Source organism: Malurus melanocephalus, unplaced genomic scaffold (assembly GCF_030028575.1).
Source record: "Malurus melanocephalus ecotype Western Australia unplaced genomic scaffold, MMel_1.1 scaffold_46, whole genome shotgun sequence".
Lineage (NCBI taxonomy): Eukaryota > Metazoa > Chordata > Aves > Passeriformes > Maluridae > Malurus > Malurus melanocephalus.
The window spans coordinates 1,681,359-1,700,330 of record NW_026623278.1 but is presented as its reverse complement, the minus strand read 5'-3'; the positions used below and the strand labels follow the sequence as shown (position 1 = coordinate 1,700,330).

The following is an 18,972-nucleotide window of genomic DNA, read 5'->3' as shown; positions in this document are numbered from 1 at the left end:
GCCTGCGCTGAGCGGAGCCACTCGCTGGCCGGCCGTGCTGGAACATCCCCCGTGTCCCCTCCTGACCTCGGCCACAATCCCGCACTGCATCCCGCAGCCGTGGGCACCAGGCTCGCCTTTCCTTCTCCCACGCTGTCGTTATCGGATGAGTACTCAGATATTTCTGTCGAAATTGTCTAAATAAATAAAAATACACAGCTATTTGAACAGAATGCTAATGAGATAGTAGAGCTTTATGTAGAAAGTTTTATGTTCCCTAGCCATCCATCAATGGAATGCCAATTTATGTGACCACTAAAACTAGTCCAGCTCAAGTAAGCTGGCATAAAACTGTAGATGAGGCAAGTTAACTAACTTGGACAACTTTACTGTAAATGCACATTAATTTTTTGTCAGTCAACATCAACTCCTGAATATAAGGACTGTCTCTTGAGGGACAACTGAGATGAGCAACATTTAGATTTTTTAAGTAACTAGGTCTGGAGAATCAAGCTAATGCCTTTATCTGAAGTAAATTTCGAGAAAAGCAGAGAGAGGCTAATGAGTGACAGGGTTGATAACTGGCAGGAAAGCTGAAAGAAGGAGACCTTTTATATTGGGATTCAAGCAAATAAGAAGGTCAGCTTCCATAGTCTGAACGGAGGGAAGAAACACATGCCTCTGCTGAGACCTTGTAGTTGGCAACAAGTATGCAATCTTTTGTTAAAACATGATTTTTGACCACTAAAGGCCAGCCTTTGTCCATGTCCAGCAGGCCTCCAGCTTCCCAGGAAGGTTTCAGAAGTGGAGCATAAGCTGTTGGGCTGACTCCAGGTAGCTCTAAAGATGGATCACTGCTCAGCAGTCAGGGCTGTGAGCCAGCAGGGCTGGAGTTCAGACCCACAGAACATCGCTGGAGWTTTTCTCCCTGAACCTCACAGAACACACTGAACTCATCCCACTGAGGGAKGGATGGCAGGGGAGCATGAGAAGGCTGAAGAAACAACTCTGCAGAGACATGGAAGGCTGAGAAGGGGGCTCAGAGGGCAAATTCACCTGCTTTGGCTGAGCTTGTTTATTCTCCTCTAGAGCTCCTGCAGAAGCAGGGCAAGCTGCTGCGTTGGCTCCCTAAGGTGAGCTCTGCACAGCTGTAATGTGCATYATGTTTTCTTCACSCAGTGTTTCTTGAAGTACTGAGTAYTAAGCAAAAATACTTGGAAAGTGGCATTTTACCTAGTACAGAACAAAATGATCTAAACCACTCAAGTTTTAGAGGACCAAGAAACATGAGCTGGGCTTAGTCTTCAGAAGCTAGTTGAAAAAAAAACCCCAAAACAGCCAAACCAACACTGTCTGCAAGTTCTGGTGGGGTGTCCAGGGACAGTCCTGTCACTGTGACCACAGAACTAGTCCAGCTCAAGTAAGCTGGCATAAAACTGTAGATGAAGCAAGTTAACTAACTCATTTGATCCTTGAAAGAACCAAAACACAAAACATTAACTTTGCATTAACAATGGAAAACTGGAAAACCTCAAAGACTGATGTTGCTCCAGATGACGCTGCCTCAATCACAGAACAGGTCCTGAAAAAAAYTAGCCCGTTCCTCTGGTTAAATGCAGTGAGCCGTGCTCCACACAGGTTGTTWGACAACTGGCTCAGATAAAGACTTGAAAGGTAAAAGAGGGAAGGGAGGGAAATCAMAGCATTTGTTAATGGTGTTCTATATTATTAATTAGTGTAATCATCTGAATAGAGCGTTTCTCGACCGCACAAAAATAAGTTCAGCTCTTGCCAGTTCTCTAATACATATTTCACGTAAATGCCGAGACATTGTGCTCATGTTCCRAGAGCTTACCTAAGTATTCTGGAAAGTGGAAGGACCTTTTAAAGTTCCAGAGAAGTAGAACAGCTACAAGAATGTAATTAATATCAGTCGGCTTTAAACACAACACAGTCAACATCTGTCCCTTGGCAACAATATTTCTCTGAAAACAAACTCCTTCCACATTGGAARTGAGCCAAAAATAAAAGATTTCAAAGCCTCTGAAAGCAGTAAGCAAGCACTTCATTCTTAAAACACCATTCTGATGCACTGTCTTGCTTTAGGAATGCTTTAATTTTGCTCAAATAGCTATGATATCCACTGCACTTTAAAAAAGGACACAAACCTAAAGTTCTCTGTACAAGTAAAATGCAAATGAGAAAAGCCCTTGGGATGTGCCTCAAGTTAAGTACGTTTTAATCCCACTGACTGTTGTAAGAGTTAAGAAGCTTTCCTAACCAAAGATTGTCTAATAAATMATTTCTGCTAATATTTGTTGCTATATACTTGTTTAGACTGAACTTCCCCAAGGAAACTGTACTTTGGGGTTTTTGTTTTGTTTGCTTGTTAGTGGTTTTTCGTTGTTGCTGTTTTTTTAATTGGTCAGTTGGAAATTTTTCTTAAAAGAGGAAACTCTAAAAATGGAGAAGAAAAACAAAGAACAAAAAGCTAGCTTTCCAATTCTGTACATTATTTAACTGTAGCCATCATCAGAATTCCAGTCTAAAGAGAAAAACATTGTCAAAACATACAAACATGATTTTTCAAGTATTCAGTAAATTAGCTGGCAAGTCTACCAACAACATGGTGGGGAATTGCTGTCAAAAAACACAAAATCYTTTTTTTTTAATTTACTTTAAAATAGTTAATAATTTTTAATAATTAAAACACTGAAAAATAGTGAATAAATCGTTTATTTTTTATTAATATCTTAAACATCACAAAGAAGGATTTACAAGCGCTTTGCTGTTGTTTTATTGGGATTTTTTAAAAAAAAATATCCCCAGTAATGTCATTACAGTTTTTGAAGAGCACCACTGCTAAGCACAGAGATTTTTCAAAATGAGTTGATTTTTCTGCGTGGCTTATTATTTTGAAATATAGTATTTTTGGTTACAGTGGCTGAAAGTACAATGCTTCCCACTACACAAAGGCTCAGTTTCCCCACCTCAATCCCCTTCTCTGACCCCTGATCCTAACATAATCGTTCCCAATCCGGTTTTGTTTCATGACTGTCTCCTATATACCCCAATCCCTCCAAATACTTTGTAGCAGACTRTTCACTAAGATACACCTTTATTTCCAAATGGTGTCCTCGCCACAACACCCTCTTTTAAATCATGCTAGCCACCTGTCCATATTCAAGGGCTGACTGAAAAAAAAAGTYAGGGGTTGACCTCAATCTCTATCACTAAAACAACCAACATAGTTAATTTTGTTAAATTTCGAAATAAATCTATTTTCTCTGTGACTGGTGTCATCTGAAAAGCTCTAAATGCTCCCCTTTTAAGGCTCTTTCGTTCAAGGAAAAATAACAAGTATAAATGCACAGACTACTTCCATTTTTTTCTCTGAAGATTTGACTACATGAAAGCAAAGAAGTCATTGAACACTGTATCAGAGTATCCAGGACCCTGTGTTTTAAGGTTAAGCTTTTTTTCAGTCAAAATGCATTGAAAAAGAAAGAGCTCTCAAGATTAATTTATGATGTATTTTTGACAGCATTCACCCGTACTAGTTAACATAGAGGATGGTACGAATGTGAAAATAGAAACCAAAATGAGGAAGCAAATACCCTCCCAACCAAGCAGCAGAGATTGCTAAAGAATGTATGTTTACCCGTGTCAGTTGGCATTCACTAAGAACAGAAAAAAAAAAAAAAAACAAAAAAAGAATGTATGTTTACCCGTGTCAGTTGGCATTCACTAAGAACAGAAAAAAAAAAAAAAAACCAACAAAAAACCAACCACAGAAATTGTACAATCCTAGCCCAAATTGTTCAAAGACAAAACTATTGACTTCAGTGGAATGAAGATGGCTTTCTAGAAGCACGTGGATTTCACACACATGCAGCAGACACCATGCTGTTACTTCTGTGACCAAGTACACCATGCCTCATCCTCAGGAGATCTGCTTCAGCTACCTCTTGCTTCACCTTGAACACCTTGCCAGTTCTCTGGCAGTACCTTGGCAACCTGCATAGTGTTTGCCTCTAAAAGGCCTGAAAAAATTACCTTTTCACTTCAATAGTGAYGGAAGCAAGCAGTATCTGTATTTGATCAGTTTAATAAGCACTTGATATTTCTTATCCACAAAAGTTAATACAAGTGTTATATTTCCATTTAAGTTTCCAGCTTCAGCACAGAAAGCAGAACCTTACATAGATTTCCGTACAAAAAGAAAGCTAACACATCAACCCTATTAAATAATAAATCTGTATTTTTATAAAAGGCCCTCAGACAGTGATTGCTGATTAGAGGCAAGGTGGTGAGCAGTTGTGAGAGTTTCTCATCCCCGTTGTCTCTCCTCCCAAGATACAACACTCAGCAATTTCTGCAGAAAAACCACACCTTACCTTTGTATTCATTAACTCTTTGCTATGTTCAGTCATCATACATTCAGATATTGTAAATCTTTCCCAGTGGATATGAAGATACTTTACAKATAAGATGCTCAATAAAGCTCACAGATACTCTGAACAAGTTCATCAGCTGAAACCAAGATACTTCAGCACGCTGCAGTATGTCTTAGAGACAAAAAATGGGTATCACATTCTATTTAGACATTGATAGAATTTTTTGCAGATGGAGGTTCCTTAGTCTGTGATTTCCTTCCCTAAATAAAATAAAATTCTTCCCTGCTATTATCCTACTACAGCCTACAGTTCTGCCAGCTCAAATGGCAGAACTAACAGAGTTTCTCAGAGCACCCTTAGGGAGCCAGGCTTTCTCAAGGTCACAGAGCCAAGTTATGTCAGAAATGGTATTTCAGAGTTTCAGATTCTGATCACAGTGCATACAGAGAAAAATTAATCTTGTGGCATCTCCTTTACTACTTGTTCATTCATGTATCCTTGCCTCTGTTTCTGGAAGCATTTTCTACTACCTGTTCTTTCATGGACTACTTTTTTCCCTTTTGTGATTTTTTTTTTTCCAGAGTTAATCTGCATTTCCCCTACCTGCCCTGCTCTCAGGATGAGTGGAAGCTGACTAATATTAACAAACACACACAGTGAGCACAGGTGAATATCCTACTGCCTCTCCTTTCACCCAGTCTTTCCTTGCAAAAAGCAAAGCTGCATTTGTACTGAAGGTACTTCACCATCGTGCGTGCAAAGGGATTCAAATGCAGCAAACTTCCACCCCAGGCAGCTGGTTACAGGCTGCAAGGAGATTTTGTATGTTGCATGGCACTCTCCAAAAAACAGAGTGAGCAGAAAAGCCACCGGATTTAGCACAATGAATATTCACGAGCATAAATCACCAGTGCAGTATGTCAAAGGCCCAGGCTATGCTAATGAATGCTCGGAGCGAACTCCACCAGAAGCTGGCTTGCAGGATCACAGGGAGTAGGGTAAAGGTAAAAGAAAAGAAGTTTTCCCTTAATTAATCAACACAAAATTAATTCAAGCATTGTGCACACAGATAGCACAGGATATTATTCAGCTCTATAAAGATAATTAAAGATACAAAGGATTTAAAGCTTGCAGTTCTCTTCAAAGCTCTGTGTTTTCTGAAGCTTTAACTGAAGCACTGAACTCTATGCCAAATATACTTGCCTAGTAGCTTGAGAAATAATTTGACTCTTGATAAGCCAGCTACTTTTACTCTAGAGAGACAGAATTCAAATATTCCTTCACATAAGAAACTTTACATTGAAGTGCAGCGTTAGGCATGTGCAGCTCTGTGGGTGACACCAAGCTTTCTTCTCACGGAATAACCACAGGARCAGCACGCAAAAATACAAGATTAGGTAGCAGTGCGTGGGCAGAGATAATSGTATGACAGAAAAGAACAACAATGAAAGACATAAATTACTAACAAGGTATTTTTGGACTTGCAAGCCCAAACTGACACAGCAGATTAACTGAAATTTTGTATCTGGAACAACCATCCAGTGTTATTACAGAGACAGCACATATTTAAAATGGATCTCAGATAATGCCTGGTTGTTTAGCCAAGTACAGCATTCCTCCCCAGCACACGCACTCAGACCATCTGATCTGTCCTAAATATTTATCAGTGGTGTTGGTTCAGTGCACTAGGAAATGACATGTCCTGCTCCACACACATGAGCACTTTGTGGCTGCCATTACAGGAAACAGAGCTGTGTGCTCTTCAAGCACTGGGACGGCCACCTYGAGCACATCCCAGGGATTCTCCAAGAGCAACCACCACTGAGCTGCTTTCTCCCTGCTTGGCCACCACTAAACTTCAGTGACATCTCCCCTCACACACRCATGGGAATGAATTTTTGCTGTCTCCCAGCAGCCACCACCCCAGGGCTGGAATGCAGTAGTTATTAGCACACAAAATCATTTATGCCAAATAGCAAAGAAGAATGCGGTATCTACTTGAATATGGAGAAGTGTAGGCAGCAACACTGTAATTATTCAAAGCAGASACTGGTCACAGACTGCACCCTCATCTCCTCTTAATGGTGTTTTGAGACCTTTAAACAAGTGGTTAGTACTTCTATGACTAATCAAAAAGGATTCATTGCATCCAGCAGCCCAGAGCTTCCTATCRTAAAGGAAATTAATTCATGATTATCTCTGGAGGAAGCAGGCCAGCTACCAAACCTTACACACCACTGCTTACATTGTTGGGCTTCCCTTTGAATAGTTCCTGGGGAAGTCTTACCTATGTTTGATGCCATTTATTCTGCATGCCCTGTCAAAAATACAGCTGCATTAGCTACTGTCTTAACAGGTAACCCCAAAAGTATGATTCAACCCAAAGGAAAATCACCAGTAGCTGATGTCAAAAGAAAAGCAAATGGGACAGTTTCAAAGATGCTTTCATGCACTGAAGGAGTTGCAAGAGCTTTCATGGATCTTCACAGAAATTTATGGAATGGTATGGCTGCTGGCAGATCCAATAGCCAGTCATCTGATGCTGGGCTTCTTGCACCATTTCTGAAACCAAGAAAAGCTGCGGAGGGACAGGAAAACTCCCTCTTACACTTCACAGAGTGAGGAAGTTGAAGCACAGTACACAAGCCCACAAAATGGTGGTTTACATCACACATGAAATAATAATTAACAAAATAAATAACTTGTATCATCATTTATCAGCTCCCATATCTTGTTGAGATCATGCTGCCTTGAAGTGGAAAATGAGGTGACGATTAGGACTGCATGTAGTATGTTTGGCTGTGMATTCTTTTTTTTGTCAGAGGAGAAGTGCATGTTTTTGTTTGGTTTGAGTTCTCTCACACRCAATCCTGTACACATACACCACTGGCAGGCAGTACCCTGCATGCAGCACTAATCACAGAAGAAAACAAAAACAGAAAAAATACCAAGATTTTGCACAGATACACACAAAGATCAACATGAAAATCTGATCTTTGAAAGAAAAACTTCGGGAGAAGAGTGATTAAAATTACAACAAACCAGATTTTGTATAGACCTAATGCTAAGATGGCACTTACTGACTTTTTATTTTGAAGTCAGGTAAAGAATGCACAAGCGGTAAGAAAGATGAAAYCAAAGCCGTAACTTCTAATCCTGAGCAGAAACCTCAGCTTTCACAAGGCAAACAGGTTAAGCAGGCTATACCTCTGGAGATACATCCACAAGCTGTTCCAGCCTGCCTCTCCCAGAACAGGTTGTTCTGAGGCATGGATCAGCCGACCGAAACAGGTGAGGCTCTTGTCTCAGCCCAAGTGCTTTTTGATACAAAATCAGTCTGGAAAGCAAGAAGCACTGTTTATTTCTGAGTGCTCTCTGTAGATGCAGAATTAAACAGTGATCCCAAAGGCAAAGCTGAACAAAACAGTTGTCTGCTGGGCATAAGGGCAAGAAAGAATAGTAGGGAACRGTGAACTCCTAAAGGGCAAAATGGGCACAAAACGGGATTACTCAACATCAGTTAAGGGACACTGATTTGTACCGTATGAAGTAGAAGGAAAACCCTGCTGCAATCTTGGCACCTGTAGCATTTGCACTGCAACTGCATCTCTTAAAAGCACCATTTTAGTAGCTCAGTTGACTTCTTTAGCATTAGGAATTCAATCTGTCACTTCCTAATATTATCCCATTACCACTGATCTCACCATCAGACTGTAATCAGACTTCTAACAGACCAAATAACGATGAAATATTTTAATACAGACAACCTACAAGTGCTTTTCCTGCTTTGTCTAATGTTTTCTTCCACCACAAAAAGAACATGTTCATTTTCACTCAGGGAAAATGACTGGCTGTTAAAGACAATTTGGACAATTTATGCATACTGTTAGCCAACGTTACATTCAAGTGAATTACCGTAACCCTTGCTCTCCATTCCCTCCTTAAAAAAAAAAAAAAAAAGAGGGGAAGGGGGAGACGCCACTTCACGTGTTGCATCTTGCAAACTATTCAGGGACAGAACCAGGTCTCCTCTCATGCAACTGCATATTATCCCACGCAGTTGAGCTCTCATCTTGATAAGGATCCTCCAGATGATAGAAACCCAGGCTTTCAAATATAAATACCTGACTCTGATAGGGCACGCAGATAATTACATCATTTTGCACAGAAGCCTCAACATTATATGCTGAAGTTCAGGCACACAAGAAAATTGCAGTCAGCTTATAATACCACTTAAACAGGGTTTCGTTCTTGACACAGAAATAGTTACTTTCATGTTTCCAAGGAACAGATGTTATCACATGGTTTGATAACCTACTTTCACATTGCTTGTTTATAGTCATTCACTCAGTTTCATTCATTAAAGTTAGTGGATCTAGGCCATGAAACCTCAGTTTTATTGTCTCTGGTTTAGGTGATGCTATGGTAATCAACCCGGCTAAAGCTTGGATGTAACAAGAGGACTCAACTGAAAGGAATGATTAAAAGCCAAATTATTATTTATGGACTAAATCCTAAAGCACCTAGACTAAACACCTGCAGGATTCAGTAGGTACTGTTAAAGGAGGAAATACATTTCCATCTTCAAGCAACTGTTTTGTTTTCATCCAAGCCTTCAGAGAGAACAAATACTTGCAATGGAKGTAATATCTTTTACTAGATAAACAGATATAACAGTGGGAAAACAGACAAGCGTTTAACACTAAGCCCTTCTATAGGTCTCAAAGTTTGGKTTTTTTTCTCCAAATAGATAATTTGGTTTAAGTAAATTAAATCTTTCCTTATCAAATTGTCTCTCTCTTATCTTTAGCCAATACAGCCAATACATAAAACAGTTATGAACTGTTTAACTATCCTACAAGCTTTTTAAAAAGTTGTTTCTAAAAAAGAAAATGCTTCTCTCACAATAATGTCACCATGTAGATAGATCAGGGTACAGTCAAAGACTTTAAAATATCTTTCATATTATGTATTCTCTTTCTAAAAGTAGATGATAACTGCAAGCATGTTATTTTTGAGATTAAAAGAAGCAATTCCATAATAATCAACTAAATGRGAGATTGGACACAGATATTCAGTGTAGTACAAATTATTCACACTGATTTCTCATCTTTGGTTGATCTGCCTGCAGTTTCSTGTGAAAACCCTTAGAAAAGCACTTAGCATAAAAGGAAAAAAAGAAAATGAGAATGGAAACACATTGGCACAGTGTTGTATAACACAAATGCAATACCGGCATAATTTCTGCAATAATGCTCAGCACTTAGTGGAAAAATTTTTGTTAACAATATCCACAGGGACACACAGAAAMATCTTGRAACTSAGGCTCTGCACTTCCAGCTCCAGCAGTGCCAGCGTTCACGGCTACAGCACTGGCAGCTTAAGGAGACATCAGGCTGCTGGGCAGTGCAGCACATTACATTCATTTTCTTCTACTCCCACTCACTCCACATTCTTCTCACTTGACTGTGCTTCCCTTTGCCCCATTTATTGCTTCACAGCTCCTGCAGAACTGCCCCCAAAGCCTAAAATACTCCCTTCATTTCTTCCCTCCTCTTCATTTCCAACTTCCTCCAACCCTTTCCCTCCTCTCCAGAAGTCCTTCCACAGTCTACTTTTTCTAGATCGTTCTGTGGTTTTGCACTGCTAACACTAATTTAAACAGCAAACATTTCAGGGCAGGAAATGTCTTACCAYGTCTGAAATACTGTGTCAGTGATGACAGCATGTGCACACACACAAAACCACCACCTTCACCTAAACTGATTTCTAACATTGATGAGAGCACCTATATCAGCACCTAYATGCAGAYTACAGAAACARAAGATCCATTTAATTGCTTTTCCAGGTAAGCCAAAGAACACCAAACATGAAGGAAACGACTTCAAAATACATTAAATGTACTCAGCTAAAGTTAATTGTTTGGAAAAAGAACAAAAAAAAATGAAGCCAAACACAAAGTTTACAGATCTTTTTCCAGATCATGTGCCTAAATTTCAGAGGAACAGAAGGACAGTAAAGTAATTATCAATAGGGTAAGGCATTGTAATTTAAAATTTTAATGYTGCTGCAAAGACACATTCATAGAGAGATTAAAGTGCTAACTGATACAATACTGGCATAAATTTGACACATTTAGCTGTACTGTTTGTTCACAGTATACGAAAAGATTTCAAAGTAAAGACTTTAAAACATCTTTGAGATTTTGATTAGAATAAAAATGTGTGTGTTACATTACACACAGTGATATAATATGGATATAACATATATTGCAGGACCCACAGAGACAATCACAGATATTTAAAACATTTGTTAGAAAATAAGCACACCTCATAAACTTATCAGGAACATATACTTGAAATGTCCCAATAATCAAAAATACAATCCTTACACAGCTAAACTCAATGGACTGTAATTCTCTAAGAGCTGGCTCTGTAATTCTCTAAGAGCTGGCTAGCAACTGACAGGGGGAACTTGTAAAGAAAACAGCCCGGAAATACAAACATTCATAATTTGTATTAAGCAATTCCTTATAAGGATTACAAAGCTTGCAAAAAGTAGTAATATTAAGAAGAATTAAAGTAATTTTTCTCAATTACACGCAAAGAGAAAAAGAGAACCTCAGTGCACGTCTGCATACTTTAACACACTTGAAAAAGCAAACTGGTTTGCACAGCAGTCACCAATAGCTTTTGGCTTCATGCCTCCACCATCTCAAACCAGATGAGAGACGGTGATGGTTCAATTTCACTTCCATTCTTAAAGCAGTGCTTCAGAAGGGGAGGGGAAAATAATGGAAAACTATCCTTTTCTATTCTCTTAGCACATGGCAATGTGTAGTTACACATGGAAAACATGAAATTCATGTGGGGAGTATATGGGTCCCCTTTTTTTATAAAATAAGGGAAGCTCAAAGCTGGCAAGATAATGCTAAAATCATAGAAGTTAATTCAAAATCTCAGAAGAGCATTTAGAAATGCAAAGCTGGCAAGATAATGCTAAAATCATAGAAGTTAATTCAAAATCTCAGAAGAGCATTTAGAAATGCGTCCTTCAAGATACTATTAAACATCCTTCCTTATTTTCCCTTTCCTAGAGAAAAAATGCTTATGTGATAYTAGTCCTTTAGACTGAATTCTGCAGCTAGCAGGGTTTTAAAAAAATTGCAAATCTTTTTCTCTTGAACTTGGAAATGATCTATTACCATTCTGATCAAGAACTTGCATGTTTGAAGCATGAAGCAACTAAKAATATCACACAAGTTGCAATTTCATAAAATGTTTAGGGCCACAAACCCGAGCCCAAAGTTTGTACTGAAAGTAAAAGGAAGAAAAATACTTTTCATTAAACAGTAGTTAATTCTCAAACAGCAGAATGCTCTGGGAGCTGTGCTCAGCACTGAAAATTTGGGAYGGGGGAAGTGGAAAAAGCCAAATTGAGAAAGGGGAGGGACAGTGACAGCAGCTCTGAAGAAGTACTCAGGCAGTTCTGGGCATCCAGCTGCACCATTTTTAGGAATGTCTGTCTGACAGGGAGCTTTATTGCCTAAATGCAGAAGTGCAAATTTTRGCACCCACTGTACCAATTTTGTGCTTGTCTTACTGGCAACTATTTTAATCCTAAGATTTTTTTTTTCTTAGTCTAGAGAGAGATGTATCACTTACTCGTATTACTTCAGTAGCAACAAGTGATCATCAGGGTCTATGGTAACCATCTAAAACACTGCATCATTTTGATCTCCCACTGCCAATCACCAAAGAGATACCTGTGCATACAGTAAACTAAATTGCTGCCTGGATGATCTGCATTCCCCAGCTCACAACAACAGTAATTTCATTTYGGTCAGAAAATTGGGCGAGACATTGCAGCAGAGATGGTTTGAATAATAATAATAATGAAGAATCTTTCGAAATTAAAAAAAAATTCATATGCTTCTAAGGTCATTCTTCAGGGTACAAAATACTGCAGAACTGTAGATCTTGCTTTCCACTTACCAAAAGCTGGATAAGTTTATCGAGATTGCTGTTTTAATGATTTAGACTCCAACTCATACAGTATTTTCCAACTCATAAGTATTTTCCTTCCAGTGCAGGATATTAATTACATAGATCTATCCATGTATTATAACTCTTCTCAAATATGAAGAGCCAAAGTCAAAGCAAGTTTTTAGACATCAGAGGAATGGTAGGCACCACATTGTGTTCTACAGTTATAAATTCATTAAAAGCAAACTACGCACTAATTATGCTATTAAAATTAAGCAAAAAGAAACCCTTAGTTATTTAAGAAAATTCAGAATAAGAACAAACACAGCTGTGTCATATAATAGTGCAAGATGATTTAGTCTAGGCATAAAGGGGAATATATTTTCAGGATTCTGTCAAGCAGTTGAATATTACTGTAGAAAAGATTCCTTCTCGGTTTTACACTCTTATGTCAAAATAATGTGAAAATACAATCAAGTGCATCGATTGATTGCACACTTGATATTTGATAAATCGATAAACACTTGATATTCAAAATGATGACTTAAAGTTTTCCACTGGAGCTACTACAATTCCAACTATTAATGTAACTTTAACACATATCAAGACTTCAGGATAAAAATCCTTTTGACATGTTTATTGATATCTGCTACAGCCAAATTTACACTTAAAAATCTTAGACACATTAAATGACATTTCCCTCCAAACTGCCAGAAGCAAACTGATTCAATTATGTACTAATCTCTTAGAAGGGAGGAAGAACTGAGYTTCCAGACCAAAAGTTGACCATTTGTATCAAATTCCAAGAGTAGAATGAAACAAGTGATTTTATTTTTTTCTTATTCATTTTACTATTAATAAAAGTTCTGTAAAATTACATCATTATAGCCAAGCAGAAGCCTTATTATTCCTGGAATGCGCTCACAGAAGGAACAGAAAGCCTACCCTATGTAAAACAGTAAAACTGTACAATTACATTCAGACTACCTAATGAGACAACCACTTCTTAAGGAAAAAGCACTTAAGAAATTGAAAATTGAATTTAACAAGTCACCCACACTGTCCAACACCGCAGGGAAAGAAAAACCCCATGTTTACATACACACCCCTCACTACATCATAGACACAAGCATTTACATTTGTTTGTTTATATGTAAAYAAGCCTGTAGTTTTCCATTTAGGAAATGTCGTATTTTTCTCCCTAGTTTTAGGATTTTTTTTGTGTACTTGTATACACCTAAGGWTAACTTGTTAGCTTATTCTGCCTAAACTGTAAGTAGTCTGGCTACAAAAGGATTCCCTAATTCACACTACTTTTTGCAGAATAGAAATTTCAGTTATCTTCACTAACTTTTTCCATGTAAGGCTGTAATAATTCAAGTTAAATTTTACTAAAAAGAAAAGGAAACATGACCTTGTGTCAAAAGCAGATGCATGCACCTACATACCTACTCCTCCTTCCCCCAAAACTGAAYTCCACATCACTTCACAACCTACTACACATGGATACATGTTCTAGAAATTGGTTCCAAATACACAAAAGTATCTGCAGGACTTTTATGACAGATATCTTTACATCTGAAGGATTACAGAAATACATTGCACAAAAATAGGAAGCAAAAGCAGCAATGCTTTCTTATATTCAAAATCTCAAAACTTAAGGTCAATATCACAATTGGTTCTGYGGTTTCAAGTAATAGTATACTGATAAACTAGAAATTGGACAGCCTTAAAGCAATGCCTTATTCATGTCCCGAACAGCAAGTACAGTAGTCCAGGAAAAATAGACAGAGATCAGAAAAGCCCCTCTATTTCACTTGACGACCATTTAAAAAGTGCAGTTTAGTGACAGGATSCAGAAGGCATATAAATCAGGTTTGCTATGATAGCAACACCACTGGATTTATGCTCATGGTTTTTCTAGCTGTTACACCACTACCACATATCATGACCAAGACTCTGAAGAAAGGGTGCACAAATGTGGCCTCTCTATGGATACRGCCCTGGCACAAAGAAGTACAGAGGATGTCTAAAGTACAGACAGATAACATACAAAACCACATTGGTGGAAGCAGAGGAAATAATTTTCTGTAGAAGGCAACCACCACCATAATACTTTGTGACTGACAAAATAAAATTAAACCAGAAGATTTCCAGGGAGAGAGTACAACTCAGAACTACAAAGAAAAAAAAAAAAAAAAGAACGGCTCTTGGGAGAAATCTGGGGAATTCCCTGTTTCAGATACAGAAGAGGAAACAATAGCTGTAATAGAAACCCAAAGATCTACTTTAAAAAGCAGATGATGTTTATGAAGTACTGCCTGAACTGGTGAACCTTCACAATAAAATGTCATCATCTAGTGGTGTGGTGTAAGTACAGGACTGAGTCAGAAAGACTGACGTTTAAGACCCAATCTAACAGCTCCTGTGGTCTGGGGACATGTTGTTTAAGACAAATTTTTCACAAGTGTATCTGGCAACTTTGTTCTTAAATTTATTTTGCACAGGTGCTAGATGCTGAATGCCATGTAAAGCACTGTTAGCATCCAGGGGGGAGTGAAGCACAACTGCAAAGCATCTGCATTTCAATTCAGTGTAAGCGCATGTCCAAATTTAAAATACTTTTGTAAGTCCTCACTTAATTGGTTAACTCTTCAAAACAGCAGACTGGTAATCACTTAGATAACTACAGGGAGATGACAATTAAAAAAAACATTAAAAAATTCTCTATCCATACAAAATGTTTTGTCCATGGAAATACATAAGGCTATCTTCAGCTRTAAAAGCTAAGACTCAGGCTCTAAGAAGAGTTTTGATGGCATTTAGACATCAAAGTGCAAGAGGTCAGTCCTTTTGGACATAACCAGATGCATTGCAACTCTGCAGACTTGTGGTTTATGTCACATTTAAGCCTGTGAGTACAAAGTTGGTAGTTCTGTAGCTAAGCCTGTTCGGGGGCTTGATTCAATAGGTGTGAGTTTATGTTCTGCAGGGATTTCCACTCACAACGATCTCTACATGCATTGCTTGCATTGGAAAGCACATCCACAACAGTAAACACAGCTCTTCTGTAACACTCCAGACATTTCAGCCTAAGCAACAGAGAAGCCCAAATTCTAGCAAGACAATCTCTATATTAAGGGAGTTTAAATCCCTTMCTCTCAGTTAAGCTCCCAACCCACCAAATAAAGCAATGAGGAGACAATTTCTACCTCTCCCTCAAAGGCTGTGTCACTGCAGGAAAAAAAACCCACAAGATTCAAAGGGCTTCAGCCCCTGCTCCACATCAAACAGGCATTAGATAAAGTGCAGGAACACCAGGAGCTTAAGTGTTCCTTGGTCAGAAAGACAGTAGCTGGGAATCCTGGTATTTAGCACTTAAGCTCGTCTGTTTATTGTATATAGAACACAGGCATCTAAATCTAAGTTTAATGGCTGTTTTGTAGCTCCAGATTCCTGGAGCTSTGGCATGATGATGGGCTGCACCACAGAAATCAGCCCAGTTCTGCATCTGCCTCCAAATACACTGCAGCATTTTTTGGAAATTCACACAATTCCCAAATCTCCCAATGCTAATGCTGATCACAGCAAAAACGTGACAATTCAATCCTCTTGAGCTTCCTAACGAGGTTTCAATCACTGCAGTTTGGAATTTTACAGTGACACTGCATGATCAAGYACAATTTAACTGGTTTTTTTTATTAGATGATTTTATCATTTAGTTAGATGAGCTCCTATCCAGTTCTGTACTTCCTCAATTCAGGCAGTGCAGAAATTCAAGTTGTGAAGACAACACTGGATTTTGCAATGCTTTCAGGACTTAAAAAAAAATTCAAATACATCAAAGTGGTCAGATAAGTTAGTACTCAATAGGAAGTTGTTTCTCGAAAGGAAATTGCAAATTTCAGTCAAAGAGGAAGATGGAGAGTTAGAATTAACTAACTGTTCCAAAAACTTCGGAAAGCAGGAAGGGCTTGTGAAGGTTGTGTGAAGAAATTGCACGCAACCACATAAACAAGCTCAGTTTAGGACTATAGAAGTATCTTCAGAATACGTTAACAAATTTTAAAAAATAAATGGAAGAACAAAAGAACACTCAGAACTTAATAGCATTTAAATATCTAGTTTTCACTGAAGATCAGGGATTATTTCATATTCAGCCAGCAACAAAACAAGTGGCATTCATATGTGGCCAGTTAATCCTTCCACCTCAACCTATGCTTACACCCAGTGTCCACATTGTGGGCACCTGGCCAGAAGTGCAATGGGCTGGATGGGTCTTTAATCTGTCTTTTGTAGCCATTCTTACATCTTTCCTCTGCAGCTTGCAATGCTCCTCTGCAGCTGGAGAGARGGGCATCCTTGTAGGGTCATTTTATAAAAGAGATAATGGCACTGAACAAACACTACCTGGCCAGCAAAAGACACTTTGCCCTTTTTGCCCCAAAACACCCACTTCAAGCTGTAACTCTATGCCGTATGGACAAAACCTTTCCATTTACCTTGTTACTGTACCTGAATGTAACTGGGAACATGCCCAGTTCACAGACAGTTTTGCTGTAATACCACAATAGCATGGGCTTGGCACAATTACATCATACACATCATCTTGGCAGCCAGGAGAGCACCTCCACCAACTGAGCTCAAGGCCAAGCCATCAACACTTGTGCTGAATGAGTTGTCTGCATATTTCTACAAAGGCTCTTCCATTTCTTATRTTTGCTTTAATTTGTTGCCCTTATCTTAGTGTTGTACCAACAYCCCAGTGCAATATTCATGTATACGCTGTAAGCTGTGAGAAAACATGCAGTAACAGGCAACAAACTCTAGACTTGTCATGATCCCTTTTGCAAATGTGATACTCAGAATTCTTCACTTCATGGTGAAGTAAAATAGACTGTGCATAATTAAGACTGAGAACCCTGCCAGGTGCATGTGTGTGTCTTGGAGCCATAGGTCTGCTCACTTCTGAACTCAGGGCCTTTCCATGTGAGATCAGTTGCTACAGCACAACCCTAAGCTCTTTTTTCACCTCCTTAAATAGTGTTCTCAACTATTCCCAAGCCTTCTTCCAACAATATTTAACATTCTAGTCTGAAATTAGCTTGTGTTAGTTTCGGAGATGACAACAAAATTGAACCACGTGTGCCACCTTGTACAATCCATGCATCTGACTGCATTTGACAGAACTGCCTTTCTGGTGTCCCTCATTATGTGACACGTGCTCCCCCTTCCCTCCTCTTTACATTAAAAAAAAAAATCCAAAACAAAAATCTACCAAGCAACCAACCAAACAAAACCAAACCAAGCAAAACATGAAACACAACAGAAGTAAATATTGGAAGCAACCGTATTTCAATTAGAGCAAAAGATTTCTTTTAAAAATAGCTGCTAGTATAATTAAGGTCTGCAAGAAATAGCACTTATTAGGCTTTATTGAAGTCATAGAATTAACACCAGAGGTGGAATGTGTGAACTAGAAAACTGATATGTTAGTTGTGGCAGTACATTTTTCTTATTTTAGGGATGAATTCCAACATGCCAGAAATTAGAGACTCACATTTAGCTTGTGTGAAGTGGGACACCCAACAGCCCTGCTGTGTCTTTGAAGAGCTGTGAGGACAAGGACACCTTGCTCAGGGTTCAAAGAGAGGCTTTCTGGACCCTCTGAACCGTACATTGCATTTGCCYCCACACCCCTCAGCAGCTTCAGCAGCCCAGATAGACTAAAAGCTTCTCCCCACTTCATCAGAGCCACATTCACTATCAAACACAATACAACAGTAGAAGAAATCCATTGAATGCTGGCAAAATGATTAGAGGCAGTAAGAGACGTACCATAGTGTCCTCACAGATTTAGAATTGGAAAAAGGATTCACAGTAACATGTGTCTCTTCCCTGTCCTCACCACCACCCCCAAAGGTMAATCACACACAATGTACACTCCTGCACAGTGGCTTTAACATGCTGAGTGATTAAAGGTGATGATGATGACTATGGGCCATACTATGCATCTTTAGAGGGTTTTCTGTTCAGCACTGAGGGGCCAAATGGGGCTACTGTGTATCTAAAATAGTTTAGTCTGATTAAAGGTGTAATTATATAGTTAGTCATAATAGCTGCCTTACTTTAAAAGAAACCCACCTCTCCTTCAGGGGAAGGGAAGGGAATTATGCTACTTTATTCATTCAAACACACTCTCAGTTAAATTCAAATAMAGCATGTGGACTAGATAAATACAGTGACACACAGCCACAAACACTTAGTAATCCAAGATAGAACAAGGAGATGAATCTCAACCTATAATCTTCGCAAAGGGAAACTAAATCTTATGATTAAGAGTTCTGTCATATCTGTGCAGGTATCAGTGGAGGCTGCGTGTTTTCTTCTCAGCTGTCATAAGAAATTMATGCTGGTTTTCAGGCCTAAATATGAGCATTGTAAACACAGGGTCTGACACAGAGCTTAAGAGATTTATGTGTTTATACCGTTAGCACATAACTTCTGTGGATATCCACATTGCAGATTTGCTCTATTATTGTTACTTTCAGTAAATCATCATTCCAGACCTGCAGGAATTTTGCCTAGAAAGGGGTTTCCTCGGCTTAGGT

The 18,972-nt window shown here is 38.7% G+C and overlaps 1 protein-coding gene across 1 annotated transcript in view; it reads right to left on the bottom strand.

Moving 5' to 3' along the window:
• The window catches only part of SPIDR (scaffold protein involved in DNA repair), a 194,349-nt gene that overhangs the window by 142,244 nt on the left and 33,133 nt on the right, over positions 1–18,972 (bottom strand). Inside the window, exon 6 of the mRNA XM_057365036.1 lies at positions 3–176. Coding sequence (XP_057221019.1) covers positions 3–176 — 174 coding nt within the window. The remainder of the gene's footprint in view (positions 1–2; positions 177–18,972) is intronic.